The sequence below is a fragment of the Anabrus simplex genome, chromosome 6, assembly GCF_040414725.1.
Source record: "Anabrus simplex isolate iqAnaSimp1 chromosome 6, ASM4041472v1, whole genome shotgun sequence".
Classification (NCBI taxonomy): Eukaryota; Metazoa; Arthropoda; class Insecta; order Orthoptera; family Tettigoniidae; genus Anabrus; species Anabrus simplex.
The window spans coordinates 253,406,782-253,433,406 of record NC_090270.1 but is presented as its reverse complement, the minus strand read 5'-3'; the positions used below and the strand labels follow the sequence as shown (position 1 = coordinate 253,433,406).

Here is a 26,625-nt window from a genome sequence, read left to right as displayed (position 1 = left end):
GTGATGTCTTTAAAAGTAGGAAAGATCACAATGTGAAGATAAAGCTGGAATTCAAGAGGACAAATTGGGGTAAATATTTGTTTATAGGTAGGTTAGTTAGGGATTGGAATAACTTACTAAGGGAGATGTTCAATAAATTTCCAATTTCTTTGCGATCATTTCAGAAAAGTCTAGGAAAACAACACATAGGGAATCTGCTACCTGGGTGACTGCCCTAAATGCAGATCAGTAGTGACTGATTGATAAATTTGAGTGATGCTTTTAAAAGTAGGAAAGATCACAATATGAAGATAAAGTTGGAATTCAAGAGAACAAATTGGGGAAAATATTTGTTTGTAGGTAGAGGAGCTAGGGATTGGAATAATTTACCAAGAAAAATGTTCAATAAATTTCCAAATTCTTTGCAATCATTTATGAAAACAACAGATATGACATCTGCCAATTGGGCGACTTCCCTAAATGCAGATCAATGTTGATTGATTGATTGATTGATTGATTGATTGATTGATTGATTGATGGATCCACCGATTGTTTTGTATTCATATCCATCCGTTCATTCTTAGTCATCACGTTTTGAATTCTGGTCAGTGGATAATTTTGGACTTTTAAATTGTCATTACAGTTCGTCCCATTTCGTACCATTATGGGTCGATGACCTAAATGTTAGGCCCCTTTAAACAACAAGCATCATCATCAGATGTGTTTAATATACTATAATAAGAAACAGTGCTTTGCCAGACTTCACATGCAACACATCTCAAGCTGACTAGCCTGTAATTATCTGCTTTATGTTTATCACCCTTTCCCTGTCCACCTCCGTAGTGTAACGGTTAGTGTTATTAACTGCCGTCCTCGGGGGCCCGGGTTTGATTCCCGGTACTGCCAGAAATGTAAGAATGGCAGGAGGGCTGGTATGTGGTTGAAATGGTACATGCAGCTCACCTCCAGTGGGGTTGTGCTTCAAAAAAGCTGCGCCACCTCGGGATACGAGGACACAAGTTTGCATTTTTCTTACCATTTCCCTTATACACAGGGGCTACTATACCAGCCTTCTATAGCTATAGCTCCTTCATTCAAAAAATAATAAAATATTTCAGATATGGCACTATATCACAACTTTCAACTTTGGTATCTTTTTGTAAATACTGTATCTTTATTATCAGATGTAAACCTCTATAATTTGCCAGTATTTTCTTCCCCTTAAAACATTAGCCCACCTGTCTTCCTTATGTTCTCTCCTTCCTTCCCCTTCCTCTTGTATACCTACCTTCATTCCTGTCCTCCACTAGAAGTCTAATTATCTCCCTCAAACTCTTCCTCATACTTCCCAATGCCCTTTTACACCCACAGTCAGTACACCCACATTTCTCAGCTATTCTTTTATCTTCACAGAAATATTATGGAAAAGTTGACAAAAAACAACTAAATCTGTGTTTAAAAAATAATCTGAGGAAATAAATACTGAATATTACACAAGTATCGCATGACAGATGCAATCTAATAAATTAACTACACTAATAAATTAATTACACTGCATTTCTAAAATGCACCTAGGCAGGTTAATTACAACAGGCTAACTGAAACAATAGAAGTGCTTCGGAAGGAGTACATTAATTTCTCTTCTCAGGCTATTTATCATTTTGCCAGAATTAAATAGATTTTATGTACAGATAAAAATACTGTATTTATTTGATTATGAGCTGACACTGATTGTAAGCCAAGCCACAGGTAGTAGGGATCGAAAATTTAAAATAGTTAATGAAGCACACAAAGCATAAGGAATAAATGTTCTTTTGTTTAATTGTTTAATCAGTCATCACCATCAAATGATTCAGATTCATCGTCACTTATTTCTTTGTCACTCTCTTCGCACAGAGCATCCATTATCGTTTGTCCCTTCAAGCGTATTAAAGATCGAGCACTTTTAAATGTATGACCGGCAATGTTTCATGAAATGTTTGGGCAGACTGTGCTAGAATTTCTGAAGGTGAGTTAGTAGAATTGTTAGCAGAGTTTTTGCGTAGTATTTAGTATTTTCTTCAGTAGAAGAATATCAAAAGATTATCCTCCATTCATTTGATACATGCACTTTTGCTGATATTTTAGTTGAAGTAGATAGTACATTCTCAAGAATCCAATAACCTGGAGGTAATAGCTAAGACATGCTATAATTGGAAGGGATACTTTTTCTATTAGTGTTGTAATGGTTAATGATCCTAACCTGCAAATCAGCGAGTAGTTCTGTACAGGTCCTGTAAACAAAATATTTAATAACTCCCATATCTGAGCACAGTTTGAACTGGGGTCAAGTTACAAAGGCATTGTAAACAGCACGAAAAGTATGATAAAGGTCTGCAAAAGATGGTTTCCCGTTCTTAGGTGCGGTACAGCTTACTTCGAACAAAATCACGTCGGAACTGCTTGGTTCTGTCATGTACACATCATCAGCGGGTATGTAAATGATTAGAGTTGCAGTTCTCTGTGACAGGTAGAACGGTCACCAGAGTGCATGAGTGTTGTTCTTATTTTGTGTTGTTACCAAGCCTGGTAAGGTATATGAGGGGCATGAACACAGTCAGATGTTGAGTGTTCACTGTGAAGAACATGGGATGATGCATACTCATGTGAGACATCATTATCAGCACCTGACAGAGTTTGAAAGGGGCCTCATTTTGGGCTTTCATTTGACTGGATGGTGAATCCTTCAGTATCCAGATTTGTGGGGCGTACGGATGTGACAGTGGCCTGATGTGGGAACGTGAGGGCAGGCATGCTCATCATCGAGGTTCCGGTCAACCACGAGGAAGGCTCGCCGTGTTGTGTACCAAGCACATCGTAACTCCTTCACATCTCCATATGCCATCCGAAAACAAATAATGAGACTCCCTGCAACATTCTGCATCATCCCGCACCATTGGTCGGAGACTAGTAGCAGTCAAACTAGGGAATTACCATCCATGCGTGGGCTGCCGTTAACACCACAACGCAAATGGTTGCATTTGGAGTGGTGTTGTGACTTAGAAGCATGAACTGCTGATGAATGGCATTGCGTTGTGTTCAGCTATGAATTGCAGTTCTGTACTACCCCGGATGACCATAGTCTGTGAGTATGGCGGCATTATCATGCCAATCGAACGAGTGGCATCATCATGGGTCACCACGTAAACAAACAGTTTGAAGTGTGAAGGCAATGCTGATACTTGCCTATGATTGGGATAGTGTTACCTTAATGCATACCATTCCCCCACAGCAGACTGTTAATGCAGCGTACTCCTGTTCATTTTTGCAAAACAAACTACGAGCAGTTCTGCATGTCAATGCTAGGGCACGCACAGCAGGAGTTGTGTCTGAATTGTTCAATCGCTGGGACTGGGAGGTACTCTATCTCCCCCCATACTCTCCAATTTTAAATCTTTGCGACTTTGATCTAATCCCTAAGATGAAAGAGCCGCTATGTCTGTGAAACGTAGAACCATGTATGCTATGTATCACTTTATAAAGGTAAAATTAAGTGTATCCTCCTAATTCAATACATCATATAATTCCATCTTTAGATGGAGTAATCAAATTCAAACATGTTTTGGCTCGTTTGAGCCATCTTCAGTGAAAAAAGGGGAGGGGTTGAACTAATTTACATAATACAAGCTAAAAATGTGCTGAAAACATAATGAAGGAAATGATAAAAAAAACGCAGCTTCTCAAAATGGTTTGCTATTGGATAACCTGCGGGAGCGATCATGAAGGTGGTGAATGTGACAGAATACATCATTGAACTTCCAACGGCTTGCAACGAGTGTGTACCAAGTCCTGTCTTATTATTATTATTATTATTATTATTATTATTATTATTATTATTATTATTATTATTATTATTATCACCACCACCACCACAATTGGGAAATATCCTGGTGGAAATGATCAGTTACAGTAGTGTGATAATAAAGTAAGGTTAAAACATAATTACCCAGCAAAAACAACTACAACAAGAGTACAACAAGCAATTCAATGGAAAGAAAATATTACAAGATATACTGCTAGTTTAACATTCTAAATTCAGTATACATGCAGTACAGTAATACAATGCCTATACAACATTTATTAGTAAGAAAAATCTGCATCGTTTATACAGGATTTATTCGATGTAAAGCTATATATGTGTTAAACAACTGTACAAGTATTTTTTTATTAGTAAAACTGTAAATATCAAGGATATTTCAAGTATCAGTTAAATGTCAGCACAAGTATTTATATTTTTTCAGTTTACATGAGAAAGAAAAGAAGCAAAGAAAATCTGGCTTGTTAGCTGAATGGTATAATCTAATGGTTTCATAAGAAAATATTTTCCACCCAATTGATACCTTTCTTTATTTTGCCTTTGGCAATTTATAATATCATTAAGAATAACAGGACATGTTTCGATCTCTTTGCGATATATACAAAGGCTTAGATAAAAGCATAAAGCAAGCGCATAGTAGTTAAAACTTTATTGACTTTAAAACTAATATGGGTTGGAGGGGGAGGGCGGGTAATGTGGGACGGGAGGAACGGTTGTTAGAAGGGTGTTAAATTTAAAATAAATTAAAATCTACTATCTTATGGGCTAAAATGTCTTTGGTATCATTTTAAGTCCCGAAGGCTTAATAAAATCACTTATTGTTTAAATACTAGAAACTGGTGTTATCTTGAAGAAATGTTTTTTACTGAAATGTGCTTCTTCTTTACTTGACTTCTAGTTTTCTTCCTCATCACTTTGTATTGTACTAAAAAGGTTGATCCTCTTGTTTGTCCTTTTTTTTAAGTTAAAAGGGTGTATTCACTATTGGTTGAATTAAGTTGAAAGGGTGTATTTGCTGTTGGTTGAATTAAGAGACATTGTTTCAGGTCTCCCACAATGGCTGGAGGTCTGTTTGCCATCGACAAGTCTTACTTTGAACATCTTGGCGAGTATGATCCTGGCATGAACATCTGGGGAGGAGAGAATTTGGAGATATCCTTCAGGGTGAGTATTATGGAGCACTTTTGTACTAGGCTCAGTAACTTGTTATATTTCAGAGTTACCAAACATCAGCTGCACAAATGTATACAGCATGTGATTGAAGATCATAACTGAGGAGAAGACCTCAGTTTAGTGCTTCTGACATTCCTGGGGCACTACATAATTAGAGTATGTAAAATGTAAAAATTTTGGGAGCTCCTAAACATGATTCATTTCATCTGTTCTCCTCTGGTGTCCCATCAACAAATAGCAAGTGTGCTTCCACCTTTTTTTCTTTACAGTGATGAAGTTAAGCTAGCCATTTCTGGTACAGGTTGTAACACCTCTGGAAGAGTGGAAAGTTGTGTAAGAATTAACCTAGTACTCCTTCCTGTTGTGGGCTGTGTGATCCTCAGGGCCTTGTGCCTTGCCAGCAGTTATTTCTTAACTTCCTGACTGGGGATCACATCCATGTTCTTGAGAGTAAACTAAATGCACTTTTAGTGTCTCCGGTAGTGATTAAGGCTCTCACTAAATTTTACCATTAACATAATTATGTCTTGTTTTTAAGCATAATTACAATATTTATACATATCCTTATATATTTTAGGAATATGTTTCATGAGTTACTTCGAACTTAGAACTGAGAAATATTATTTGCAACGTTATTCCCCTTTCTTAGGTGATACCATTGCATTGTGCTATGCAGTGCAGGCTTCTTCACAAATCTATAAAGGTCTCTTACAGTTGATTATATGTGGATCAATTTTTATAGTTTTTTAATTGTGGAAATTACAAGCTTTATTTCTGTGGATATTTGGTTTTCATGGTTGGCTGTGCTGTGCACTCTTGGTTTACGAACCAGACATTTTTCAGGCTTGCGTTGAGTTGTGGTTTTATTTAGTCAAGAATTGTTTAGTAGAAATGTTCCAGCCCTTGTATATATTTTTCAGATCAGTATAACATTATGCACTTTTTTTTGTATTGAGATTACTGTACACTTTATTTTTTTCAGTGGTTTCTCAAGTTAGAATTTTTAAAAATAAATATTTGTAAAATTGCACCTCATTTGTACATTTGGAAAATTACTTACATTAGGTGGATATAAACTTTAGCTGCATTTAATATTTTACCAGACTTAATTTTAAAATACATACAGTGCATACATACTGCACCCGCCCACCTCCTGAGTCCCAGACTAGCATTTATCTCAGGGGTGATCAGTTCGAAAACGAATAAAAAAAATTTTTATCAAAAAAAATATATATATATCGGCGCATCAAATGAACACAGGGATGAACGGGGCATGAAAATTTAAGGTTACGGGGAACGACTCATTCATGGATACAAAAATTCTGACTCCACAATAGGACTGGGAAGTGACAACTTAAATTCCATGGGCATACCGGACTAACTACAATGAAAAGATATGGAAGCTGTTTCCTATTGAAATTGCAATAAGGAGCAATTTATTCACTTATTTTGCATACTACACATGATGACAAATTTACATTGGGACACTTTCATCCTGAAAAATAAATGACATAATACTTGGATTTTACCTCACTACTCTGGTAGTGTAAAACATCTGGTGAATTCGTCCCAATTGGTTACTGGGGATCGAATTCACATCCGTATGATTGGACGTTTCACCGCTGGAGATCTTCTTTCGGAGACGAAGGCACGACAGTAACTTTTTACTGTCGTCTCCTCGTTCCGTTTGGACATGAGACACTTCCGGTATGTACATTCTGGTGAGCCGGACACCCACCGTAGAAAATGTTATCGCCTCGAAAAAACGGGAATTTATAATACGGACAAACTCTAGCCTATTATTTCCAGATTCACAAACACACCAGGTAGAGTTCATTAACTCAAAAGCTACTTTAATATTTACCTTGTCAATACGACAAGACGTACGGAAAGGTTCATTACTCTGCTCTGACCCCGCAAACATGTGCCGTCCGTGGGTTATTTACGTATCTACCGCTATCTCCCCGTGAAAACCCAACATCTGGTTCAGAGCAGTTCGACACAGGATGACTGTCCCTAGCATATCCTCCTATTATTATTAGATAATATCATTACCATTCTTTATCTGATCATTAGCATATACTTTGACTACCATCAATTAATTTTATTATTATCATTAATTTCAATTATAATCCGGTATTTGATTATTATCATTTGTCATCCGGGATGATTATATGCCAACCCTTGCCGACGTTTCAAACGAAGGTTAGTTCTTCCTCCTAAATTATCCGCACAATATAATGATCAGCTTCCTCATAAATATTTTTATTATTATTATTATTATTATTAATATTATTATTATTATTATTATTAATAGTGGAAATCGTGATTATCGTAACCCGTAATCATCCTTGCTATAATACTCCAACTTCTCGCTCTTATTAATTTCATCAAAAAAATAAAATTAAAAAAAAAGTACCTTCATTGGTTATTCTTCTTCTCCTTCTTCAAATATTTTATTTATTATTAGTTAAAAATCTCAAATCTTTCATTTCATCTCCCAACATCATTATTATGTCCAAAATATTAAAAAAATTTATTTCTTCAAAAAAAACAAAAGTAGCTTAGTTTTTATTATTATTATTATTATTATTATTATTATTTTAAAAAAAAACTTAAATTTCGCCTGTTACACGGTAGTTCACTCTTAATATGTTTAACGCATAACCCCTTTTACGATTCCGATTTATCTTGGCACTAAGCACTTGATTTAAGACAAGATTCACTTGGAGTATGATTATTTTTATTATTATTATTAAAATGATAAGATGATATTTTAATTTCCACTCTTTAGAATTTAGTCACATATGTTAAATCCCGTTATGAACCACTAAGATCTGCTTTATATTGGTCGGGACAACACGGTATTCGGGACCGTACCTTCAACTTCGTACTGCCGTTAATTTTATATGGGGACACCTGTCCTCCCAAGACACATCTCACAACCTATGGCACATCGCGGCTGGGCAAATACCTCCAATGCCGGCGATTGCTAAACTATTCCTTCAAATTTGAAGTCCATTTCCTTTCATCGGAACTCTTCAAACATTTAATTCATAAAATAATCCTCGGTGCGTGGATTCTACCACTAATAACACCGGCATATGCATTTATATCATCTTAGGCCTTGAGATTCATCTATTTCATCATTACAAACAATACGGCTCAATTTATTTCACGCCGGATATTCGTCCCTCATGACTTCCAACTCTAAATATGGGCTCAAATCATTCTGGGCTTTTAACATATCGTGACCATTCTAATTCACGTGCCTTTATTGCTTTTAAACAAAATTTAATGGTTAAAATAAAGTCCCAAAAACGTAAAATCAAAAATTTACGTAAACTCAAACTGACTACGCGAATGAAAGTCTTTAACGCTACATGTCATCTCCACTTTGATTATTATATTTGCACTGGCTAACTCGCGAAGCACTTTCATTATTATTATTATACTTTAACTTGCACACGCCCAAATATTATTATTATTATTATTATTATTATTATTATTTTACTTTCCTTTGTCGACTCACAACATGATTATTATTAGTATTTTAATGACCTTCCGTACGCAACACAAATCTTCCATACTCTGGCTCTTTCATAATCTGGCTGTCTAATAGAAATTATTCCTAATTAAAATACAAATGATCACCGCAGTGAATGAAATTCAAATAAATGGGTTAGCACAAAAAAAAAAAAAGAATTTAACACTTGAAATGAACTTAAATCAAAGTATTACAAACAGCATGCATTAATTGAAAGAAATATATCCCATATTTACATTATATACAACAAACAAATACTCAAATTAATTAATCTAACCCATTATTACGTTAATATAAATTAGTTCGTCCGTCTAACAAAAAAATAAAATCATGGACTCGGGAAGCGGACCATGTTAAGTAACCATAATTAATTTACACTGAACCCCGTTTAGTCGCGATAACATCCCCTAAATATCAAAATTGTGTACTCATTCCTATGTAGAATTCCATTGTCTCGTAGCGGAGGAGATATAGGCCTTACGGCCCCATGGTGATTTACCCGTCCATCATGTCGCACAGTACAAATTTAACATAATAAAACACTTCTGGGTGACTACCCATGATTAATACCTTATTACACTATTTTACACAAAAATATTAATAACAAAAAAAAAACACTTATAGGTGCTCCTAGACCCCTGACACTCGCACAATATACTCTTCATATACGCCCGAAACACACGTCGTGACATATTACGACGAAATGTCGTTCATTTGAACCGGCGCGTATCGCGTCTTCAATCGGCACTTCCTGGTTTATTTTCAAGCCGTCTTGATCATCGCCTAGCTCCTATAATTCCCTGCTCGGATAGTTATTCACCGTCTATCTTGAGGTGTTTACTTCAGGCTCCGCACACTGCCTTCCAAAGGTACTATCGGCGTTCCGTTAGTTATTTATTATTTAAACACATGACATTCATTAAATTCAACATACAATTGTACTGATTATACACACTCGGTACTATGGATAATTTCACTGTTCGTATTCATTCTCCTAATAATTCACGTACTTTCAGCTCTAATTGACTTCGAATACGTCCCGAGGTACTGACTTACAGAGTCAACGTGTCAGAGTCTCAACTACTTCATTACGACTGACACGACTGGTGACCGATAACGACTGGTGACTGGTAAGAACTGAGTGATGTGAGGCCCCACTACTGGACTTTTATGGACGATATCGTTTCCCGCCGGGGTCATCCGCGGTCATTTCCTGGAGAGGGGGGTTGGTTATCCTAAATCGGCATAAGCAGGCGGATTTGGATCTCCTGCTTTATCCCACTTAATACACTGGCGATACACATTCATGTGTCGTATTCTGAACTCCTATCGTTCGGTGATCATGGAAATATCACTTAATTTCTGTCCTCCACCTTTCGCGCGCTAACTCGGCGTCCCTGATGGCGTGCTCATCTCGACCAATGGCGAGATAGCGTGGGTCATTTCCACGAATTCATTACTTTAAGTTCTTACGATTACCATTATTCAGCATGGGAACGATATCACAAAAATCCCCTCTATTCAATTGTGTGGTTGGAATAATTTAATTATTGTTATCGGAGAAGCTAACTGGAGTTCACTCTGAGTTTTTCTTATGTTGGTTTATCTGCGGGCCTGTGATATATTTTCTCATTGGTCAACACCGTTTCGGTTAGTTTGAAATCTCTCCCTTGAAACGTAACCACACCAAACGCCTCGGGCGTGGAAAAACTGCCACGTCACATTCTCGGTATTGGTGATGCATCTGCTCGGCCTTGGTCCGAAATATATACTCTTCTACTTCCTGGTAGTCATTATTCTGTTGTTGTGAGCTCTAGATTTAATCCTCTTATCTTCTGACCAGGAAACCTTTTCCCCCTAATGACAAGCTTATTGTGGCGCCGGACAGTCGCGATCACGGCTGGCTTATGTCGAAAATTTTCCCGTCCACACAAAACCGCCACTGTATTCATTTAATATCTGTATTTCTCATATCAAAATCAAATCATGAAACTAGGGCCTATCTCATCAGGGTACAATACGTACATACTTCTTCATTGTAGACTGTTGTGCCTCTGTGAATTTACTAAACACCTCAACAATCCTCTGTTCGTAACTAGCTCTGTGGCCTCATTTAGTTTCATACCTCTTCTATTTAAATCATTAGAAACTGAGTCTAACCATTGTCAAATTGGTCTCCCTCTACTTCTCTTGCTCTCCATGACCGAGTCCATTATTGTCTTAGGTAACCTGTCCTCCTCCATTTACCTTACATGACCCCCCCACTGAGCTGGTTTATCCGTACTGCTTCATCCATAGAGTTCATTCCTAACTTAACCTTAATCTCTTCATTCCAAGTACCCTCCTGCCATTGTTCCCCCTGTTTGTACCAGTGATCATTCTCGCTGCTCTCATGTCTGCTACTTCTAACTTATGAATAAGATATCCTGAATCCACCCACCTTTCACTCCCATACAGCCAAGTTGGTCTGTAAACAGACTGGTTTAAAGATAGTTTTGTCCAGGAGCTGACTTCTTTCTTACAGAATACTGTTCATCACAACTGTGAGCTTACTGTATTCAGACTTGCTTGTTGTACTACTATTCCGAGAGAATATGCAATTAAATGATCTACCTTTTCCAATTTTATATTTCCAACATGACAATCAGTTCTATTAGGTTTCTACCCTACTGACATCACTTTAATCTCGGAAATTCAGTAACAATTTTCATATCATACTTGTAGCACAGTCTGTTGTTATGACTAAGTTATAAGAATAAATTGGCTGAAACTAGTCCCAAGACTTCTGTAATATCATTTACTTTATATATTGTATTGAAAAGGTAGAAACAGCATCTCTGTATGCCCCCATTCTCTTTTTATATAGTATCCTGAACCTGCATACTGTCTATTGTTTGGAACTTCTCACTAATCATATCCATGTACTTCTAATTTCCTCTTCCTGTAGATTCTCTACACTTATTCGTATGCAAATAGATTTCACTTTCTCTGTCCTAGGCCTAGAGATACTTAGTTCACTATAGATCAGATAGGTCTGTATCATCGAAAAAACACTGGAATACCCATACATTCCTAACCAATTTCCTGAATTTAAAGTTGGTTTTGATATTGTCTATTATGGACCTGATGCCTCTTCCATCCAATGTGTAACAGTAAATAGCCTTATGCTTGAGGAATGTATTAACTGCTAATCCAATACTAGCTCAGAAGTTCAGTAAATGCTTCCCATTCCTATTAGCTTCCATATCTTCACCACATTTACCCATCACCTTCTCATATCCTTCAGTTCTGTCTCAAACTTCTAATTGAAATCACCCATTAGTACTATCCTATCCTTGGTTGTTCACCGTGACCATAAAGTCACTCAGTGCTTCATAAAACTTGTCAACTTCATCCTCATCTGCACCCTCACATGGTGAATAGACTGAGACAATTCTTGTCCTAATACCTCTTACTGTTAAATCTACCCCCAACATTTGCTCATTTATGTGCCTAACAGAAACTATATTGCATGCTGTGGTGTTCCTTATTAACAATTGTACCCTACACTTTGCCCTTCCAACACCAATAATAGGGACTGAAAAAATTAGCATCTATTTTTAGCAAAATTTGTATTTTGTTGAAAATTGGTATACATTTTCTGAAAATGAGGTTTCTTAATGATATAAAACATGCCTACCGTCAACATTGTTTGTTAGGGACCACAATTTACCAAATGGCTCAAATCCACAAGTAAAATCACTGTTCTACTGTTGTAGAAAGCGTTGTAGTAAGTTCGGCATTGGTTCAGTTAGGTACATTTTAGTTACCTGGTAAATATTTCTCAATAGAGTTTTCACATATGCCAGCTCTTCATTCAAAAACTCAATAATCCATGCTCATACCTCTTGGTTTTCGAGCTTTGCCAATGGGATATGTGCTTTTGTAAACACTTCAACTGTTCGTTTTGAGATGTGTTCTTTGGAAGTTTTTCTGGCATTTGCAGCTGTCCAATCGCTCTGTAATAGAGGTCTGCTTTGTTTGAGATTGAGATGGACCAGCGACAGCGATAGAATTTTCTCGTCGCTTTGTTACTTTTTTTTTCCACTGTTCACGTTTTACAGTACTGTCCTTCTTTACCCACTCAACTCTGAAATTACAAAATTTGAAAAGCGCTGTCAATGAATCTGTGGCATGTGTACTTTCAATCGAATATTGCAGAGCCCTCTCATGGGCATCTATAGCCGCGCGACCCATAACCTCAACAATTAACGCAGATTTATTCCCTTCACCTTGTGCACGCCAAAGTTCAAACAGGAATGATAGGAAGTGGAAACGCATCTTGAGTCTTGTTTCGCGCCAATATAACTTTTCAGTAATAATCAATAGAAAAGTTGTATGAAACTAGAAATTCAGGAAGAAAATGACACATTTCGCATCTTGCAGATATCCTTTATTGGTAATAAATAAAACGTCTTATGACCATTGTATAAACATTATTAATTGATCAATTCAATTAATATAAATTGATAATAATGGTTGAAAATCGAGTTTAAAGGTTTTTCTCTTGATAAACATGGTTTTTGCTAAAAATTAATGGATTTACGAGGGCTGTTTTTTTTTTCTTTTTTTCAAGTTCCGATAGGCAATAAATAATAGGCGCAGGCGCATTGAGATAACAAGATGATTTTATTACCAAAAGATTTGTACATTCTTACTTATTTTTCTATATAGTCGCCATGAAGGTTGAGGCATTTGTCATAATGAGAGGCCAGCTTTCCTGTACCCTCTGCAAAGAAGGTTATAAAAAATAATAATAATAATACAAATCTTTTGGTAATAAAATCATCTTGTTATTTCAATACGTCTATTATTTATGGCCTATTGGAACTTGAAAAAAAACAGCCCTCGTATAATGAATTGTCTAAAAATCACAAGTATTTGCTAATTTTGTATTATTTGCATTTTCAGTCAAAATTCATATTAAAATTCGTAGCTATTGTAAAATGCACACTTTTCCACTCCTTACCTATTAAGAACAAATAATTTCCTCTCACTTCTTCGTTATATCCCCTTGCCCGTGTATTATCTCCTTTCTACCTTCTTCCATAAGCCCCATTGATATTGATCGCTCCCCATCATATTCCATTTCATTCGCCAATTAGTTTCCAAGGTGTCCCTCGCCTGTCAAATGGAAGTGGGACTGCATTACTCTCATAGGTCTGAGGCTTGCTTAAAAGATTCTGAGCTTGATAAATTCCTGTGAAGCAAATTGCTACCCTACTTACACATAGTTCCAGTGAGAATCTCTCCTCTAATGGTTTAGGGACCTCCGATAGATTGTACAGTCCTAACAACTTCTTCACGAGGAGTACCATGATTCAGAATATGTCCGAGATATTCTCTCCTATTCCATAACAACTGGTATCGCGACTCTCGGGACCACTGACTAGGTCACTTGGCTGTTGCCCATGGTTCACAACCTACAACCTGACTACTTAACCCTTATCACTAACCACTGTTAATTGTGATCAAAATATAATTCACATCCATGTAGATATTAACCCTGTGAATACATGCAACAAACATATCTGTAGGTTCAGTTTCTGAGATAAGTGTACATGGAGGAATTTATACAAAACTCTGTGCTGCTCTTCTATTTTTTAGTGACTGTACAAATATATTCAGGTCTGTTCCAAATTCACTGAATAAATTGCCTACATGTTTTGGGTCATGTAGCTTTAACATGCATTCGGGAAATAGTGGATTTGAACCACAATGTCGGCAACCTTGAAAATGGATTTTCATTGCTTCCCATTTTCACACCAGGCAAATGCTGGTGCTGTACCTTAATTAAGGCTACAGTCACTTCCTTCCCTGTCCTAGCCCTTTCTTGTCCAGTTGTCGCCATAAGACCTGTCTGTGTCCATGCAACATAAAACAAATTTTTGAGAAAGTCCAAATTCAGGGTATGAACAGCAGGTTAATTTACAAGATATGATGATTTTTCTTATGCTCCAGATTTGGATGTGTGGAGGCACATTAGAGTTAATTCCATGTTCTCGAGTGGGTCACGTGTTCCGGCGGAGGCGTCCTTATGGATCTCCCACAGGTGAAGACACCATGACTCGCAACTCTCTCAGAGTTGCGCACGTATGGCTTGACGAGTACAAGGTAACGGACTATATTGTGAATATGCTTCTAAGAAATGAGATCATACTGTAGGATTTATTCAGTCTGTGTTAATCCCGTGCTGTGGATGTGGTCCTTAAAATAATGAATCCAGCTTTTCTCATAAACCTACAGGATTTAGTAACAAGCAGTGACATGGTTGTTCAGTTCTTGGAAGGAAATTTTCATTTATTATCAAAGTTATACCACATTTATTCAACATTCACATATTTTAGTAAATGTTCGTGGAATTAGTTGATAAAAGTCTCAGGTGCATAAATGATGCTTTAATTTTAGATCAGCCAGGTCTGTTGCTGCTTAACCAAGTCTGCTGATTTGTAATCTTATTCTTATTTCTACAATCACTTTTTTCTTCCTTGAAATTCTCCATAAATTCACTATTTTTCTGCCTGATTTTTATTGGTCTTTTGCTTCTATCCTCCATCTTCTCATCACAGTCGTCTTGTTTTTCTCCATATTGATTCTCGAGAAAAATATCAAAATCAAAATGTAAATGAACTACAATTATGAAGTTATCAATTACAGAATACAGTGAGAAGCCAGTAACAGTACCGCTGACCAATACATCATATATATTATTTCTGTAGTATAGATCCCTTTTGCGTCGCTCACCAGTAACGATCATGACAAATGAGCATTCAGAAGAAAGAGAATGGACATTAGCAGTGACGAATTGCAATATTTTCTTTGAAAAAGAGTTAACAAATTGTACAAATTGTGCGATTTGCAAATACTGTTGCTGTAGGAAAATACGCGCCATCATTGCTGTCCACTTCACATTTTGGCCGCTGGGACTCCTGTTTTATGTCATTATAATATGCTGTAAATATCAGTTAAAAAAAGAATGATAGTAAAACCAAAAATTACTTCCAGAACATTCGTCAGTATAATAATGCACATGCATTTGCTTCCGTTCAAGTGGATACCATAAATGTTGAAAAATCAAAGATTACATTAAGTGGTAAGTAAGACTGTCTAATATTGTACTGATTTGTATGTTCCTTAATTCACCAGTAGTTCACCAGGGAGCTGCTACACCACATACTTTATGAACATGCAAGATTTCTCGCTCCGGTCCCCTAGTCCCCTTGAAAATCTGTCAAGATTGTCCCTCAATAAGTCTTAAAACTGGGAAGCAGAAATGAACTTACTAAGAGCTGAAAAGAAATGCATGAGGAAGAACTGAGAGCCCCTTTATCTGAAGACGAAAGTGTACGATGATAATGTTATTGCTTGTGCAGTTTTTGGAGATGCTGAGATGTCAGAATTTTGTCCTGCCAGAGTTACTTTATGTTGCAAGTTATAAGTTCATGGTCCAGATTGATTGTTACCTGACTTGAAATAGGGAGGAAATCATTCCTTTTTAAATGTGTCCACCTTATCAATACAATATTTAATTACAAAACTTACATATGCATATTAAAAATTGATATATTTTATTATTTTTAAAAAGGAAATATTTTTCTCATTATTTGAAGTTACTTTATGTCAGTAGATTTGCTATTTGCTATTTGATATGAGACTGAGCTGGGATCAAACCCTCTAACTGGCAGTGTGCTAAGATGTAAAGATTGTTCTTGTGCTTTAAATTTTTCATACGCATCCCGTTGCATGGAAAGGGAGGGACTTGTCAGATTTTTTTATTTTTGAAATTTTTGATATTCTAAAATTGGCATAAGATGCTGGGCATTTTAAAAGAGAGTTCATGCTTCTAGGTGCACTATTTCAGAAGATATTAATTATTGACTATTGCTATTAAGAAAACTGTATTTTGAGAAAAGTGCGCAAAAACAGCTTTAACTAGTTTTCTTACCACTGGTGCAAAGTTCTCGTGACCGAGTGGCGACGACTCAAACTGCTGTATAACTTATTTTGTTGAAAAGCCCCATAGGTAGCACAAGAAGCCAAAACAGACATGCAGTTCTTACACCCCAAATATTTTTGTTCAGCTCTGCTGTAAAATTTCCATTGCCAACTTGGGTCCCTTTCCACACAGTGGGTCACATATTTGTTCATGTGTCTCTTCTTTCTGTAGTCTGCTCCTCCCCACACTGACCTGTCATTTAAATGGAAACAGAAAAAACTTACCCAAAGAAAGGCAAGGTATCACCAAACGTGGATCCGTACACGTCCGTGTACGGTACAATTGTTTCAGGGTTAACAAGAGGAAAACACCTTTTAGGGGAAAAGCAAACAAGTTTAATTTATGAATAATTAAATTGAAATCGCAAAAATTCAAGTGTCGTCCTCATATAAGATATGGAGAAAATCAGTAAAATAAGAATTAAATTCACAGCTTAAGAATATCAAAATTATTTATAACGCGGTCGGCTGACGCAAAAAGGAAAAGATAGGAACGCTAAAACCATTACAACTACAGCAGCTTTCAATAACATAATTAGTATGTCGATCAGCTTCTTGGTTTTTATTATTCAGACAGAATTACACACACAAATGATAAAATCTGTTCTTTTAGTTACACTTTGTTAGTCTCGACTCTTTCCTTGGAGCTTCAGCAAGCCATATTGTTATAAACATCCACAAGATTTTCATCGGAGACATAAAACGCACAAAAAAAGGAAAAATATTAGCATAAAAGAGGTGAAGGAAAATGTTCAAACACAACTAGAAGGGAAGAGTCAACGTAAATACTCCACCAAGATCAAAATCATTACAGAAAAATCAGCCATGCCAACTAGTTCAATTAAGTCATCAACACCATCACTATGGCAACACCCAAACAAAACATGGAATGACCCATCCCGAAACCATATATAACAATAAGAAGCTTACATGAGATAAACAAAAGAGAATCTAGTAGATCCCATAACTGAAAGAATTAAGTTGAATTAAAAGAAAAGAAAAGGGGAACAGAAAACTAATATTAAAAATGGGATCTGACCAAAATTTTAAAACACTTGCAGAAACTCACATGTTAGTTAAACCGCCTCTGACATAATTTTGCTGTCAATTAGGCATTACATAATAGGTCGAAGGTGCTTGCTGGTGATAATAATAATAAAAAGATGTAAGCAACTCAACTTCATAAACTGTGAAACGGTTTAACCCAACAAAATAAAAATGTATAACCTTTCAAAAGGCTTAAATTCAAAACACAAGGAGAATCCCTATAACCCCATGGCACTTAACACCCTTGAAAGGGCTTTGGCCTGCCCAGCAACCGCTACTCAGCCCGAAGGCCTGCAGATTACGAGGGGCTGTGTGGTCAGCACGACGCATCCTCTCGGTCGTTATTCTGGGCTTTCAAGTCCGGGGCCGCCATCTCACTCTTAGATAACTCCTCAATTCTAGTCACGTAGGCTAGGTGGACCTCGAACCAGCCCTCAAGTCGAGAGAAAAATCCCTGACCTGGCCGGGAATCGAACCCGCGGCCTCCGGGCGAGAAGCAGGCACGCTACCCCTACACCACGGGGCCGGCTGGAGAAGCCCTGTGAAAAGTACAATTTAAATGTTCGAAACAGGGCGTAATTTTTAGAAGCTACTCAAGACACACGAAAGAACACGAGAAGCGGATGTCTGCCCAAGAATATAATTCGATGTCCATGATGAAAAATCCAAGTTAGAAAAATATGAAGTCAACTTACTGTTCAGAACATCGACGTAGTAATATGTTAACACATGTTTATGAGATACCCACCACAGGCGTAGATTATAAGAAGATTATTTAAAAAGCTATTCACACAAATCCAGAAGAAAACTCAAGATTTTAGGATAACACCCTCAAACAGGGTTCTCAACCAGCCTCCATCGTCCCATCCAAAGCTGGCACGCGACTCTGTTTCACACCACTGGCTTCCTCCCATCACGCCAGTACACAGAATGGCAGACAATCTCACTCTCACAGCGACCGCTTCACACGCAGAGATGAAGAGATTCACAAATGAAATATGAGAGAACAAGGAGCTCAGCACTCAGAGGTGAGGTAAAATAAAATAAAATTGTGACAGCAAGTCACAGAGAAGATAATAGAAGGACAATGGGGGGAAAAAGTTCCCAGGAAACACAAAGTTTCCAAAGTGGAATGCCATATCCAAAAATGCAATAGCATAACCTCGGTTATATCTATGTATCTTTCTATTTATAGTTCGATATGTCTCTTTGTTTTTCCTTACCATTACTTACAATAAGTCAGTGTGGGAAGAGGGAGGCATTGAATGAAGAGACAAGGACAAATCTGAGAACGCAAAGGTGCAAGGAAATCTCTACGTTTTCATACTCTGTCAGTTAGCTGATTCTAGCCCAGCTCAAACCGTATGTGCAGGTGTTCAGTATGTCAGCCTTGTGTCAATAGATTTATCACTGAGCAAGTTGGCCATGAGGTTAGGTTCGCATGGCTGTGAGCTTGCATTCGGGAGATGGTGAGTTTGAATTCCACCATTGGCAGTCCAGAACATGGTTTTCCATGTTTTCCCATTTTCACACCTGGCAAATGCTGGAACTGTTTTTTTTTTTTTGCTAGGGGCTTTACGTCGCACCGACACAGATTGGTCTTATGGCGACGATGGGATAGGAAAGGCCTAGGAGTTGGAAGGAAGTGGCTGTGGCCTTAATTAAGGTACAGCCCCAGCATTTGCCTGGTGTGAAAATGGGAAACCACGGAAAACCATCTTCAGGACTGCCGATAGTGGGATTCGAACCTACTATCTCCCGGATGCAAGCTCACAGCCACGCGCCTCTACGCTGGAACTGGTAAGGCCTCAGCTGCTACCGTCTGAATTTGAATTGGTTAATATCCAATTCATTGTTGATAATCTGGTCTGTATAAGCTATGTACTTTAAAGAGGACATTGCCATTACTTCCTCTCAGGACTACTTCTTCAAGATACGTCCCAGTGTGCGAGATACTCCATATGGGGACATTAGCAAGCGAGTTCGCCTCAGAGAAGAGCTGGGATGCAAGAGTTTCAAGTGGTACCTTGACAATGTCTATCCTGAACTGACTCTCCCAACAGACAACGAGGAGAGGCTGCATCAGAAGTGGAAGGCTGTGGGTCAACCTAAGTACGAGCCGTGGCACTCCCGCACACGCAACTATATCGCCCAGTACCAGGTAACTTGTGCTTCCTACACATACAATACAATGCTTAAAATTGTTTTAAAGTTACTTGAAGTCCTTGTATGATGTAGGGACTGCATTAAAAGTCCACCAATTAGTCTGAATATTAAAAAAGAGAAAAAGCAGCTGCTTCACTTATTAAATTATTCTGGGGTAAGTTAAACTAAGAAACAAACCTCATATTAATGTCTCAAAATTCAAATCATGCTAATATAATCTTATATTTTTAAAATCAAATGAATGCTAGTGGATTGTACTGCAAATGCTGCATAACAAAATAATGGGTTCTATATAACAAAATATGACACTGAAAGGAATGTCCAGGTGATAACCCAACTCCAGTGTGAGATAACCTCAAATTTTGTGCAGTGAACACATGGCTTCTAGGCTATTAAGAGCTATAAATTATACATGTAAACATTCTACACTATTCCTTAACAAACTATGCCCTTGCTGGTGAGATGTAGCGTATACAGTGTGCCATATCTTCTAGTATGGGCTAGAATAAATTCGTTACTTTCATTGAGCTGTTACAGTCTTATCCTTGGCTTTGACAATATGAAAGTGACTGAGGTATGAGCGATGCTAGTAATGCCATCGTTCATAGGGTCGGTTGGTACATGCATTTCAGTGGGCTTGGCAGACTGAAATGTAATGGCAACTTCTCGCTCAGTGAGGAAAGCAACGGGAATTTACCTCACTCCTCATTTCCGTAGTATGCCTCTTCAGTGACAGCTGGTGGAGCTGTGAAGGATCAAACCAGCCTTCGGGCTGAATACTCAACACACATGAATGTATTTGGGTTATACTGGCTATTTTTGTTGGAAGGCAGTATTTCTAAATATAAAAAGACAATAAATGGTGAAAACTACCTTTAGGACTACATATAAAGTATATATAGTCAGTTTTAGTTACTCATATCACGTCATTCATTTCGTCTCATTACAGTGGAACCTCGATTATCCGTTCCCGGAAAATACGTTTTCCCGGAATATGCGTTCAAATTACGTGGTCCCGCGAGCATCATAATTAAGTCACGTTGTAAAAGTCCCGCATTATCCGTTCCTTGAAGAAACGCTTTCCCGGATCAACCGTCCAGAAATTCCTGTCCCATCAATGCTAAATCCTCGATCAATCGTTTTTTAATAAACTGTATCTCACGAAAGGACGGCTATGGCATATTTATGGATCTTGGCGTTAACTCCCCGTCACTGCGATAATTAAAGCAAGTACTGTACCGGTACTAGAAGGTGAACTTGCATAAGAGACCATCTTAGCATCGCATTCGGGTGGTATTGTTTAGAGAATCTCGGAAAATCATAAAGCAGAGGGTGCCCACAACAATTGCAAGGAGACACTGCGCATTTCGACAGCTCTGCATGAAGACGGAACGAGTTTCGTCATATGTTCGCACTTATAAAACGTCCATATTATGTCCAGGGTTAGATGTTTATATTTTTACATTTTTTCGATCATACTGCCGAAGAGGTTTTCGGCACTTTGCGCAGGGCACTGCAGATTAACTGGGCTTTCAGGCAGGAATCGAAACTGCTCCTTCTTAACACAAATTCAGTACCTTTTGATATTATCGTACATGATATGTTAGCGAGACCAAAACAGATGTTGCACCCTACATTTAAAAAAAAAAAAAAAAAGCCATGGGAGGTCTTGGGATTGCCTATTGCTGTTTAGGTCCCGATGTAAGACTGGGAATGTTACGTTTTCGTGTTAAAATACCAAAAACTGCAGTCGTTTTATTTGCGCACGTTACATTTTAAATGGTTGGTATCATTTCAAACTCGTACTGACGTGCAGCGAGCGCGCTTTCCAGATGACCTCAAGGTCACAAATCACCGTAATTACTGAAGTTTTTACATTTCTTTTATCTTTCCAATTTGATTGGATTTGTGACGCGCAGAATTGAATATAATGCATTCGAGAACTTTTAAGAATCGATACTTACATTCGAAACCATGTTTTCGAGTTCAACATAACCTTTAAAAGTCGATGTAGGCCTAATTTGCGCGGTACGAGATTTCCAGAAACGGACTACGAACAGTATACCGGAGACCAAATTACAATGAAAGATTAAGAAATGAATGTATCTAATGTGCTTTATTTTATTAGATGAGAGAATTAAAAACTACTTGTGGTCAATTGTCGTTTGGCTTGGCGTTATTAGATTTTTCGAAGTTTGGCTAGCCTAATCAAAGTTGCTGAACTGACAGAAGTTATCACAGGAAACTGACTAAGATTCCCCTGTAAAATTGAATATAAAGTACCAAGATTTTGAACTCGCGTACCGGTAATTAATGCGGTTTCGCGGTCTAACATGCCCGCCTCTCATCCAGAGGGCCCGGGTTCGATTACGACCAGGTCAGGCAATTTTACCTGGATATAAGTCTGGTTCCAGGTCCACTCAGCCTACGTGAATACCTTTAATTGTGGAGCTATCTAATGGTGAGATGGCGACCCCGATCTACAGAGCCAGGAATATTTGCTGAGAGGATTCGTCGCACTGACCATGCGCACCTCGTAATCTGCAGGCCTTCGGGCTGAGCAGCGGTCGCTTGGCAGGCAAAGTCCCACTGGGGCTGTAGTTTGGTTTGGTTTAGGAGTTTTTGTAAGATTATAATCTATATATATAAAATAACTTGTCCTGACTGACTGACTGACTGACTGACTGACTGACTGACTGACTGACTCATCATCGCCGAGCCAAAACTACTGGACATAAAGAAATGAAATTTTGAAGATATATTCATATTAATATGTAGGCGCTCGCTAAGAGAGGGTTTTTGGATATTCCGTCGCTAAGGGGGTGAAAAGGGGGGTGAAATTTTAAAATGAGTTTATCTATATCTTAAAACTTGAAAAGTTTACAGATGTAAAAATTGGTATTTAGAATCTTCTTTAAAAATAAGGAAACACGTATTTTTTCGTTTTCAGAAAATCCCAATAGGAGGGGTGAAATAGGGGTTGAATGCCTTTTAATAAGGATACTGCTACTTATATCTCAGAAACTGAAGATATTACAGACCTGAAAATTGGTATTTTGGATATCCTTTAAAAATAAAGAATATTTTTTTGCTTTTGGAAAAAACAAAGTGGGAGGGGGGGAGTGAAAAAGGGGTGGATTTTTAAAATGAGTGTATCTATATCTAAAAACATTAAAAGGTTGCACATGTAAAAATTGATATTTAAAATCTCCTTTAAAAATAAAGGAACACGTATTTTTTTGTTTTCTGTAAATTCCAATAGGAGGGGTGTAAAAGGGTGAATAATGAGTCGAATGCCTTTAATGAGGATACATACATCTCAGAAACTGAAGATATTACAGAACTGAAAATTTGTATATGGGATCGCCTTTAAAAATAAACACGTATTTTTTGTTTTTGGAAAATCCATTTAATGGCAGTTAAACAGGAGTGACAAATTGGGATGAATTTCTTGAAAGACTATATCTACAGAATAGCTGAGAAACGTAGAATGTTAGACGTAAAAAGTGGTATTTGGAATCTCCTGTAAATGTAAAGAAACACTGGTGAATTGTTTTTGGAAACTCCTCTTAAGAGGAACTAAAAAGGGGGTGAAAATTTAACATGAGAATTTATACAGTATGTCTCAAAAACTTAACATGTTACAGAAGTGAAAATTGGCATTTTTATCTCTATTAAAAATAAAGAAAAGTGTATTTTAGTTTACGGAAATACCAATTGGGCGGAGGGGGGGGGGGGGTAAAGGTGATTGAAAATGGAGTTGAATTCTTTTAATTAGGCTACTGTTATCTCAAAAATGAAGATGTTACAGGCGTGAAATTTGATATTTGGAATCTGCTTTAAAAGTAAAGAAACACGTATTCTCGGAAAATCCAATGAATGGGGGGGGAGATATGAAAGATTTGAAAAATTGACTTAATTGTATGTGAATACTTACATCTAATAAAAACTAAAGTTGTTAGGGCCTACAGACGTGAAAATTTGTATTTGGATCTCTTTTAAAAACAAAGAAAAACCCGTTTTGGCGGGAGGAATCATCTTGGGGGGCGGGAGTGAAAAGGAGTTGAATTCCTTTCATAAGTATACATAAATCAAAAACTGAAGAAGTTAGAGTCGTGATAATTGGTATTTGGAAGATCCTTTACTATTATGGAATTAAGTATTTTTGCCAGGAAATACACTTGGGGGGGGGGGGGGGTTTAAAGTGAAAAAAGTGAATTATTTTTATCTCAAAACTGAAGGTAATAGATTTGAACGTTGGTGTTTGGAATCTCCCTTAAACACAAAGAAACACGCCTTCTTTTAGGTTTTTTTTTTTGGGGGGGGGTAAATAAACTTAACGGCGGTGGGGTGTAAAGCGAGGTGAGACCAATTGATCTTACTGTTCATAATATATTTCTAAGGAGCCTCCATTGCTCAGGCGGCAGCGCGCCGGCCTCTCACAGATGGGTTCCGTGGTTCAAATCCCGGTCCCTCCATGTGACATCCGTGCTGGACAAAATGGAGGCGGGACAGGTTTTTCTCCGGATACTCCGGTTTTCCCTGTCATCATTCACTCCAGCAACACTGTCCAATATCATTTCATTTCATTTGTGATTCATTAATCATTGCCCCAGAGGAGTGCGACAGGTTTCGGCAGCCGGCACACTTCCTAATGATATAGATGTTGATTCCCATAGGGAATCTGAAATATTTGTCCTGAATGAGTGAATTTATAATACCAATATAAATGGTCCGTTATTGGACATTGAGGGCGAAACGCTGGCAACCAAGAATGAGTTAGCAGGAAAATTTATAATATCCAATAACGGACCATTTATTTGGTATTATAAATTCACTCATTCAGGACAAATATTTCAGATTCCCTATGGGAATCAACATCTATATCATTTGATGGCCAAGCAGGCATCAATTTTTGCTGATGAGACAAAGTCTCTTAGTGCATTGGCACTGCCAGTGGCTCCAGTTAGCCTACGCAGTGGCCTCCACGGTATGCACTAGCCAGCGTATTGGTAGGTGTGCTAGGTACCAACTGATCAGCCCACCCTAGCACACGAGGGCGAAACGCTGGCAACCAAGAATGAGTTAGCAAGAAAATTTATAATGTCCAATAACGGACCATTTATATTGGTATTACAATTCCTAATGTCGCCGCTAGATGAGGGATTTATTCATTCCATTCCTGACACTGTCGAATGACTGGAAACAGACTGTAGGTTTTCGATGTACTTATTCTGATCATAAACAGATCATTTTTAATCTCTTCTGGGTTCGTTTTCAAGAGCCATCTTTTCCTTCGGAGAACGTTCTTAGATTACAGCAGATTCTCCTGGCATATAAATAAAAATTTAAACATATTTGAAATAAACGCTAGGAATGAGATTGACCGTCCAATTGTTCACCTCTATAATAAGGTAAATGATGCACGGAAGTATGTCATTTGTATCGCCAGAAATCCCGCACACTTGCCTACGCGCGACAATGGTGCTGCTCACATTCTCAACAATGACAATGGCAGCAGATGTAATTTACCGCCAAGTAGCGGTCTTGCATCTTGCTGTGGGGTCCAGAACATCTATAATAATACTAATTTGGACCGTCTTCAAAATGTGCGGAAACGGGTCCTGGCCGGGTAATGACTAAGTTTGCAGTCCCGCTGCGGGTTCAGTACCGCAAAGGCACCCAACACGACCCTACGCCAGATCTCCTCAAGGATTTGATCCATATTAAAAATGCTTATAGGAAAAGATGCAAAGATTTAGGGACCCAACTGACCAGGTGGAATACCTGGACCTAGCTCGGGAAGTATGAAATGGATTGGTGGAAAGAAAGATTGAAAAATGGGAGGAACATTGCCGTAATCTCTCAGAAAACAAGTCAGATCACGAATTTTGGCGGATTCTCTCAGAAAACGATTTAGATCGCAAATTTCGGCGGATCATACATAAAACGTTAAGCATTCAATTATAAATTTCATTATAATACCGTAGCGAAGCACGGGTATCTTGCTAGTTATACATATTTAATTTTTGTGATGTTTAGCCAAATTGTTGATGGTTTTCATTCATTCCCGGATTTTCCGTTTTCCCGTGTTGTGCGTTTTATTTTCATGGTCCCTTGAAAAATGGAGAATCGAGGTTTCACTGTAATTCCTTTGATTAGGTTGATGTCAAGAAGGGCATATGATCGTAAAAACTTGCTACGAAGATTCGTCTCACTTCATACTCGACCCCCTAGACAAAATAATGATGGTGATGCTTATTGTTTTAAAGGGCCTAACATCGAAGGTCATTGGCCCCTCCTAGAGAAAAGGGATTATTATTACTGTTATTAATATTATCATATTGTGCAATATTGATACAAAGAAACTTAATAGCCAGTCATTTGTCTCTATCGTTTGAGCCGTTGGCCTACCGCACAGTAAACCTAATCACTGCTTTCAATTGAATTATCATCTTGTGCTGCCAACTTCCCTGCTACCAGCATGTCGTCATTCCATATGATATCTCCACTGCCATCTCGTCAGCCATGTACCGAGAGACGGTGTATATGTAGCAGAAGTTACTCCTTCCGAATAAAGCCGTGCTTTGATAGAAAGCATGCCAAACAACCAGCTGATAACTAGCATATGTTACAACTTGTACGTCCGAATGTAATATGTAGTTCTTTAGCGTTCTTTAGATAACTACTGCTGTTGAAACCCAAACCCTTATTTGTAAGTATATTTCATGCTTGTTTTCCACATATATCACATCAGGATTTACCTAAACAGCTGTAAATGAGGTAAGAGAGATGGCACTGTTTAGGTTAGGTATGGTATCAA

At 37.8% G+C, this 26,625-nt stretch overlaps 1 protein-coding gene across 1 annotated transcript in view; it reads left to right on the top strand.

Moving 5' to 3' along the window:
• Pgant35A (polypeptide N-acetylgalactosaminyltransferase 35A) overlaps positions 1–26,625 on the top strand; it is a 121,328-nt gene that overhangs the window by 43,635 nt on the left and 51,068 nt on the right. Inside the window, exons 7-9 of the mRNA XM_067149276.2 lie at positions 4,882–4,999; positions 14,556–14,708; positions 19,555–19,797. Of these exons, the coding sequence (XP_067005377.2) occupies positions 4,882–4,999; positions 14,556–14,708; positions 19,555–19,797 (514 nt within the window). The remainder of the gene's footprint in view (positions 1–4,881; positions 5,000–14,555; positions 14,709–19,554; positions 19,798–26,625) is intronic.